At 30.2% G+C, this 9,505-nt stretch overlaps 1 protein-coding gene and 1 pseudogene across 1 annotated transcript; both read left to right on the top strand.

Annotated features, from left to right (window-relative positions):
* Positions 1-270: 270 nt before the first annotated feature.
* LOC114390599 (elongation factor 1-alpha-like) lies at positions 271-3,197 on the top strand. Its single transcript, XM_028351397.1, has 3 exons — positions 271-421; positions 1,416-1,888; positions 1,990-3,197. The coding sequence occupies exons 2-3, from the start codon at positions 1,427-1,429 to the stop codon at positions 2,869-2,871; spliced, it is 1,344 nt and encodes a 447-aa protein (XP_028207198.1). The 5' UTR covers positions 271-421; positions 1,416-1,426; the 3' UTR covers positions 2,872-3,197.
* Positions 3,198-5,361: 2,164 nt separating this feature from the next.
* LOC114389343 lies at positions 5,362-7,081 on the top strand (annotated as a pseudogene).
* Positions 7,082-9,505: the final 2,424 nt, after the last annotated feature.

The following is a 9,505-nucleotide window of genomic DNA, read 5'->3' as shown; positions in this document are numbered from 1 at the left end:
TTTACAAACTTTTTTTTTTGTTTTGACAAGTCACATTTTATTGACTACATGCTGGAGTAAATAATTTTTTCCTTTAAAACGGCCGTTTTCATTTACTTTCTGTTTTGCTCTCATCATAGTTCCTTAGTTGGCCTTCGAAACCACTAAAACCGACAACATACGTATTTTCGGGGGCGCGTGTAACAAACTCGCCAACACTGTTGCGAAGGCGCGGACCGTCAAACACAACTTTATAGCGGGGCATATAGGGAAATATGAAAAATAAACGAGGGCGTTTTCGCAACAGAGAAAATTGTGCTTCGGTATAAAATCCTCCAAACCCTATTACTAAGCCTAACACTCTGCTCTTGCTTTAGCCATCACTAACACTCAGTCTCTGAATTGGGGCTGAGGGTTTCGAGTAACGTTTATTTTTCACGAGGTATAATCTTCGATTCGATCAATGTCTTTCGTGTTCTGTTTCTTCTGTGTGCCGATTAGAGTCATTAATTTGTTCAGCGTATGTTGAATTTATGATGTTTCATCGGTTTTATTTGCATGTTTGTTGTTGTATGGTTAGATTATTGTGCTCGTTGTTGGTTGATGTAACTCTGTGTGTGTGTTTGGATTCTTTTGATTATTTTAATTGATTCCTGGATGAGTATTTCCGATTGCTTGGGTTTTAAGGTTTTAATTTTGTTCATTGATTGAGCTATGTTGATCTAATGGATAATCGGTGGAATCTGAGCTATGTTAACTGAGTTATTTTTGGTTTATGTTTTGCCTGGGTAATTCTGGACCTGTGAAATTTGTTGAGGATTATATGCTGTGACTAACTTTTGGTTCTTTAAACTATTTTTTGTTAAGTGAATTCTTTTTCTATGATTATGGAAAGACATGCCTCCAATTTGTTGTTATTCGTTTGGTGAAATGTTTTTTTCTGTAAGAGTTTTGATGATCTATTTTGTCCTTGAATTTACTTTGCATGGTGTACAGGGGCACATTAGTCTTTTTAACAGAATTTACCTTTTTTACATCAATGTATTTCGTATTTTTAGAAGTTTGTACAAAAAATGTTTTTTTAACCTTTTTGTTGTTTTGTTGAAAAAAATCTTTTTTTTTATTGTTTTCTGTTTTTATTTTTCTTATATTATTTCCTATACTAAATTTTAAAATAGGAAACAGTAAATAAAGAGATTGAAATTGAAATTAAAAGTTGGAAAATGATTTCTCAAACCAAATCGTCCCTTAGTGACTTATGTGTTAACATAATTGCTGAATTGCACTGTATGAAATTCATGTTAATGTTAGAATCTTTTGCTGTGTCTAAACTATATGATGTACATTTGTAATGAATTATTTGAAAATTAACTTACTGGGTGTAATTCCTTATTTTGTGTTGTCTGACTCATGAACCTATGAATTCTGTTTCACAGTTTAAGATATCATGGGTAAAGAGAAGGTTCACATTAACATTGTGGTCATTGGCCATGTTGACTCTGGGAAGTCAACCACCACTGGCCACTTGATTTACAAGCTTGGAGGTATTGACAAGCGTGTTATTGAGAGGTTTGAGAAAGAAGCTGCTGAGATGAACAAGAGGTCATTCAAATACGCCTGGGTGCTTGACAAGCTTAAGGCTGAGCGTGAGAGAGGAATTACCATTGATATTGCATTATGGAAGTTTGAGACCACCAAATACTACTGCACTGTTATTGATGCTCCAGGACATCGTGATTTCATCAAGAACATGATTACTGGAACTTCCCAGGCTGATTGTGCTGTCCTTATCATTGATTCCACAACTGGTGGTTTTGAAGCTGGTATTTCCAAAGATGGACAGACTCGCGAGCATGCTCTACTTGCCTTCACCCTTGGTGTCAAGCAAATGATCTGTTGCTGTAACAAGGTATAATCCTGGTCTTAGTCATAAATACCTTGCTGTATGTTAAGATTATTTATTTAGTAGCTGTTTTCTAATGATGTAAGTTGTGAAATTTTTGTTGACAGATGGATGCCACTACCCCAAAGTACTCTAAGGCCAGGTATGAAGAAATTGTGAAGGAAGTTTCTTCCTACTTGAAGAAGGTAGGTTACAACCCAGACAAGATTCCATTTGTTCCCATCTCAGGTTTTGAGGGTGACAACATGATTGAGAGGTCCACCAATCTTGATTGGTACAAGGGACCAACCCTTCTCGAGGCTCTTGACCAGATCAATGAGCCCAAGAGACCCTCAGACAAGCCTTTGAGGCTTCCCTTGCAGGATGTCTACAAGATTGGTGGTATTGGAACAGTGCCAGTGGGACGAGTTGAAACTGGTGTCTTGAAGCCCGGTATGGTGGTGACTTTTGCTCCCACTGGCCTGACAACTGAAGTTAAGTCTGTGGAGATGCACCATGAAGCTCTCCAGGAGGCCCTTCCAGGTGACAACGTAGGATTTAATGTGAAGAATGTTGCAGTCAAGGATCTCAAGCGTGGTTTTGTTGCCTCAAACTCTAAGGATGATCCTGCCAAGGAGGCTGCCAACTTCACATCCCAAGTCATTATAATGAACCATCCTGGCCAAATTGGAAATGGTTATGCTCCTGTGCTTGACTGCCACACTTCTCACATTGCCGTCAAGTTTGCCGAACTTGTGACCAAGATTGACAGGCGATCTGGTAAGGAGATTGAGAAGGAGCCCAAATTCTTGAAAAATGGAGATGCAGGTTATGTTAAGATGATTCCCACCAAGCCTATGGTGGTCGAAACTTTCTCCGAGTATCCTCCTCTTGGTCGTTTTGCCGTGAGGGACATGCGACAAACTGTGGCTGTTGGAGTCATCAAGAGTGTGGAGAAGAAGGACCCAACTGGAGCCAAGGTCACCAAGGCTGCACAGAAGAAGAAGTGAATACATTTTTGTGTTTCTTCAAGTACATGCGATCATAGTTACATTTATAGTTACACACAACAGTGGTTCCTTATTAGTATTTTATTTTTTGAGAGTATAGGTGCTTTTACTTGTTATAGTTTTACTTTTATGTATCAGCCATTTCATTGCAGCCACCTACCTTTCAAAACTGGGTTCTTGATGGGCGGTGGTGACTTTTCTATTTTATAAGCTGTATGAGAACTCTTTTTGCACAAGCAGCTACAGGGTTTTAGTTTTGCTCCTTTGCTGCCGAGGGATGTTATAAGTAAATTGCCTTTTACATTTTACAAGTTTTGTTGGATGCTTTTGTTCTTTCATAATTTGGTCAGACATTGTTGGTATAGCTACATGGCTTGGACACTTATTGATTTGATTTTAGGGATGACAATAGTGTGGGTCGGGGATGAATTTGACCCTTCTCATCATCATTCCTGCAAAAGGCGAGCAGATATCGGGTTCCAATATGTCTTTGGGTAATTCATTACATTCTTTTTTTTTATAATTTTAATTTACTTATATATTTTAAATAAATTATATATTAACTTTTTAATTGTATTTTAATTCAAATAATATATTAATATGATGAATAAAAATAAATTAAAGTTAAAAAATTAAGAATTTAATTATATTTTTAGTTAAATGTACATTTTTAAGTTTTGTTATTTAATTATTAAATTAATTGATTTATATTCTTAAAAATTATAATAGTAAAATATTTAATATTATATATATATATATATATATATATATATATATATATATATTGTGAAAAAATTATTAAAAAATATAATATAATGGATATGAATATAATTTGATATTCATTTTTATCTCTCTAATTAAATAGTTTAAATAATATTCGGTCAAAACAAATATTTCTTATTGAAGTCGGGACAAATTTGGGACACTACGTAGAATTATGTACTGCAGTAGGTTATTTAATGTATGGACTGAAATTAGCTAGTACGTAATTTCTTTCTATTTGTTAGACTTCTGTATCATGAACTGATGTTTAATTAAAAAAAATGTTATGATTCTTTGTAAAATACTACTATAACCTTAGTATAACCTAGTATTTTTTTAATAATAGTATTTTGTAATAACTACAATACTTTATACATTTACATAACTTTTATAACCTGACGTTTTTAAATAAACTTAATAAATGTTTCATTTAATCATGAAAAGTTTATTCTAATCTATATTCTATATATTTATAAAAACTGTCCAGCACCTTGTCACGTGTCAAACGGCTGGATGCTAGACAATAGAAAATTATTATTATTTTTACTTTTTCCTTATAAAATATTCTCACTCTGATTTTTTTTAATCCGTGCAATAAAATGGGTTCACGCCTAGTATTTATAATAACTAAAACAAATGAAAATATTAGTGTGAGTTGTGTCTAATATTTCTACAAGTGCTTATTGAGCTCCGGTGGATGTTTTAATCCTGATGAGTTTTCGGACTCAATTCATCTATTCTTTTTTTATTATTATTTTTTTAAATTAGGAAATTTTTCTTTCAATAAATAATAATAAATTAAGCAAACTCTTTCAAGCATTGTTTTTTAACGTAATGTTGGAGAAGTGTTGATAATTAAGGGTTCTCTTATTAATTGATATGGGATTATTTAAATTCAAAGTAGAAAGTTTTTGTTAAAAAGTATTATTAATGTATTTTTATTATAACTTTCAATATATTTTCAATGAATTAAAATAAAAGTTTTTTTTACACCAAAGACTCCGTCTCATTTTGGGTTTAGTCAATGACAAAATTAATAGATATCTGTAACAATAATATGGTTAAAAAATATTAGGGAACTAAGACCATACCTAATTCGGCAAGGTCAATAAAAGGTAATTAATTTTAATTAATAATATGATAAGTCAAAATTTTGTTCTAAAATATTTATAGATTAATTAGTTTAAGTGATGATTATATATAATGATATTACGCATAATTTAAGGAATAATTTTCCAATCAAAGACCAAGTTATATTGTTAATAACTCTAAATATATTCACTTTTATGATAAATGAATGATATTTTATTAATAGACTTCACAATAAATTAAGGATATAAAAAATTAATTAATAATTAATTGAAAGTAGTCATATTTTTAATAATTACGACAAAAAAAATATAATTTTTTTATATAAAAAAAATTTAGTTTGTAATTAGTATTTTTATATTACAAAATATTAGTTTTTAGTAAAATCTTTGAAAAGGGGGTGTGAAAGTGAAAGAAAAAACGTGTATTTTGAGAATATTGAAAGAAAAAAAAAGAGTGGAGAGCAAAAGAAGGATGTGAATAGCACGGGCCTTTTACTTTCATTCTAGGCCCCAAAACAGTGGTAAAGATTCATATAGTCTCATCACAACCATTGGTGAGTTATCCACAAGAATATATGTCTGACTATATGTAATATTAATTATTATAAATTGTAAAATTAAATCAGTTTGCTTCTGTTTGATTATGTTCATTCAAACTAAACAGCAATACATGTCTCCAATTATGCAAACCAATCTGCAACCAATCTCAGCACCTCATACCAGAACTTCAATTAAAATTGTTAGCACATTAAATAAAAGCTACCACACCAATCAACCGCCCTTGGAAGGCAAAATAAAACGCCTTGTTCTCACCCAAGAAGGTAGAACAAAGCTCAACATTTACCCAGATAGAGAGTTCTATGCATTTCCACGCTTTGTGAAACATGTAGATGATGGCTTCATTTCTACACTGACCAATCTTTACAGAGAGAGATTGAGACCTGACATGGAAATTCTTGACCTCATGAGCTCTTGGATTAGCCATCTACCAAGTGATGTCAAGTACAAAAAAGTGGTGGGGCATGGGTTGAATGCACAAGAGCTTGCAAAGAATCCTAGGTTGGATTTCTTTGTTGTGAAGGATCTCAACAAGGATCAAGAGTTTGAATTTGAGAGTTTCAGTTTTGATGCAGTGCTATGCATAGTTAGTGTGCAGTATCTCCAACAGCCAGAGAAGGTTAGGTACTATCCAAGTTTAATTTAAGGTTTAAATATCTTTTTGGTTCATCAAAATTAACTTTTTTTTAACTTTTGTTCTTGTAAATTTATTTTTTTTCGTTTTATTTTTTATTTCTATCCTTAAACAGATAACATTTTTTACTATTAAAAATATTTTTATGATTTTAAAGTACTATTTAAAGCATCTTAAGGATGAAAAATAAAATAAACATATTTTATAAGAATTAAAACGAAAAAAATTTAGGGACAAAAATAAAAAAAGAAACACTAAATTATAGAAAAAAAATATATTTAAACCTTTTAAAATTACGTTTGATATAACTTTTAAAAATAATTATTTTAAGAGTTTAATTTTAATATATTATATATAATGTCACATTAATTTTTTTTATATTGACGAATAAAAAAATATGACAGATTTAACTTTAAAGATAGTTATTATAAAAATAAATTTCTGTACACGACAAATTTGGTCACAAAAGTATTTTTACACTGATTGTGTATACTATTTTTTCTTATTTAAAATTAATAAACTTACTGATAAAAAAATAATAAATTTACTATGCATGATGATGGATGAGATGATGCTGTCAATACATATATTATTTATTCTTATATTACTTCCCAAAGTCAAATTCTTCTTTATTTATTATAAATCAAGAAATTTTGCTATGGAATAGTCTAAAAAAACGCACAATAATTATACACAAACTAGTGAGATAGAAAATAAAAATAAAAATAAAAAATAACAAGAGTTTGTATTTGATTACTGACTTGCTTAATATTAATGAAACGTCACTAATTTACTCTAAGGAGGAGATATATATTCATGTATTTGAAGAGGTTTTCCGGGTACTATAAAGTCAGGAGGGGTATTCATTGTGAGTTTTAGTAACAGAATGTTTTATGAGAAAGCCATAAGTGCATGGAGTGAAGGGACTGCTTATAGTAGGGTACAACTTGTGGTTCAGTACTTCCAATCTGTGGAAGGTTTCACAGAGCCTCAAGAGAATATGTCACCAATTGGTTGGATCATGAGGCTTTTTGGATTGATTTCAGAGTTAGATCCCTTTTATGCTGTGATTGCCTACAGGAGTTTTAAGCACATACATGATGCCTGAATTTGAGGTTTGTTGTTAAGTGGAAGTAGGCTAATATCTGAAGGCAAAAAAAATGTGCTATATTGGTATTTATCACTCACGAAGTTGACATTATATATGTTCACACTTCATAAACTTCCTTTTATTTAAATTTTTTTAAGGTAAATGGTTATAGAAATTGACATTTTTCTAAAATGCTGCAAGTAAATAACTTTGTCGAATCAAATTCACACTCACTTGCATTAACCTTAATATTAATTATTAAAGAGTGTGAGCATCATATACATGGCTACATTTTCTTTTTATTGGTAAACATTAATGGTTAATTGTTAGTTTTTTGTTAGTAGGAGAATCAAACGTGCGACCTTTTCTTCTCTTCCTTCTTCTTTTACCATCCAACCAATCTTATAACTTTAAATACAGGATTAGATGCTCAAGCTAACCTTGAAAAGCACAATAAACAACAAAAATCATAAGGGTTAATGTCTGGGGAGCACAATGCCAAGACTCAATAACGCATTTCAGCATCAATAAACCGTTGGTCTTGAATTCAATCCCCTTAAGCAAGGTATCAAGTTTGAGTCTTGTGGATGAAAAAAAATATAATTAGAATAAGAGATTTCACTAATGATAGTCAGTCAGATTTTCAAACGGAGATTAATTATCAATAAAATTGGTGGATATTCCGTATCAATATTATAGTATAAAAAAAATAACACATTTTAGTTCAATCAAGAGTATTTGCAGCAAAATATTCGCCTTGTCACACAATGCGATGTAAAGAATGCTGGTGTACATTTCCAAGTATAGATACTTGTTATATTTCTCGCTGGAGTCAGTTCACAAACAATTTTCTTTATTTTTCCTTTTCTATCCAAAGCAACAAAAAAACTTGAATGAATGTTTCTGCCATAAGGATGAATGAATAAGGAAAAACAAGTATCTACATCCAAGGTAGTGTTCGCCTTGATTCACATGTAACTTACAGTTCTATTTTTAAGACACTTGGGTGGTTTAAGAGAAGAAATTTTGATTTCTAAATATGAGACTTTTTTTTTTATGTATCGGAATAATGATAGTCACATCATCCATAAGTTCTTAGAGCAACCAAATCTTGTGTTTTATTTCAGTGTCCCAACATGTGTCACTTCGAATAAATACCGAAGGAAAAAGACAATTTTGATTGTACGTTTTGTCTCATGTCATTAGCAACAACAAAAAAACAGTAAATAGGAAATAGGATTGAGAAGGTAAGCATAAGTTCTTGCTCAACGTGACTTTAAAATCGTAATGCATGTGGTAAAAACCACATTAAAATCAACACTTTACTCATCCTACCTGGCACCTATAATTATTTTAAATATTTATAAAATAATCAATCTCAATCTCAAAATTAATTTAATATCTCTTCTATATTAAAAGATGTATTCATGATAACTTTTGTTCTTTTAAACTGGTAATATTAAGTTTAAAGGAAATTTTCGGGTTTCATGTGATAGAAAAGTATTAATCAAGCTTAGATAGAAAAATTATAGGAAGGATATAAATAAAGAAAATTTTATTTGCCTGTTTGAATGAGTGGAATAAATAATAAATAAATTATATAAAAAGCCTTTCATTCTAATTAAAAAATAATTTTAAAAAAATTTAAAATTTTTACTTTTTTAATATAAGACTATTATTTATTATGTTAAAGTCATTTAATTAAAAATAAAACAAAAAAATATGAAGTTGCATCTATTAGTTAACTGTGGTTTAGGGCCAATTCTGCCCCAATTCACATCAACACTAGGAAAACAAATAAATTTTGGTTGGTCCACATTCCTTTTCCTATTTCACTATATTATATCAATTATCAAACGACTCAAATTTCACATGTTTTTATACTTTCACTTGTTCCAATATTATTCTTTTCGAAATAATGCCAACCAAATGAAGCTGTAGTGTATAAGGCAAGATAAGGTTAAAAATATATTTAAATATTTTTTTCGTCTATGTAATTTAATATTATTTTTTCATTCTTGTAATTTTTTTAATTTTAATTCATGTAAAATGTGTTTGTTTTATTTTCCATTCTTAAAATGCTCTAAATAACATTTTTTTTACGGTTCAAAACTCTTTTACTGTTGAAAGCGGTATTTAAAACGCTTTAACTACAAAAAATAAAATAAAAACATTTTGTAACAACTAAAATATTTTTTTTACAAGAATGGAAATAAAAAACACTAAATTACATGAGAGAAAGAGTATTTATTTAAGGCTTAATAATATAATCCATACTCCAGTTTGGATAGATTTTATGCCTATCAGGATTGAGTCCTAAGAGTTGACGACGAACTTAAAAAGTCAACATAAAATAGATATCTATATAGATAGATAATTTGAAACAAAATAAATTTAAAGAACTCTCCATGAGATTCTTAATTGTATTACTTATTTTCTTGTTCATAGACAAAGCTGATTCAGAATTTTTTTCCATTCCAAGACATAATTTGTATTCAA

Source organism: Glycine soja, chromosome 16, assembly GCF_004193775.1.
Source record: "Glycine soja cultivar W05 chromosome 16, ASM419377v2, whole genome shotgun sequence".
Taxonomy (NCBI): domain Eukaryota; kingdom Viridiplantae; phylum Streptophyta; class Magnoliopsida; order Fabales; family Fabaceae; genus Glycine; species Glycine soja.
This window is presented reverse-complemented; position numbering and strand designations above follow the sequence as displayed.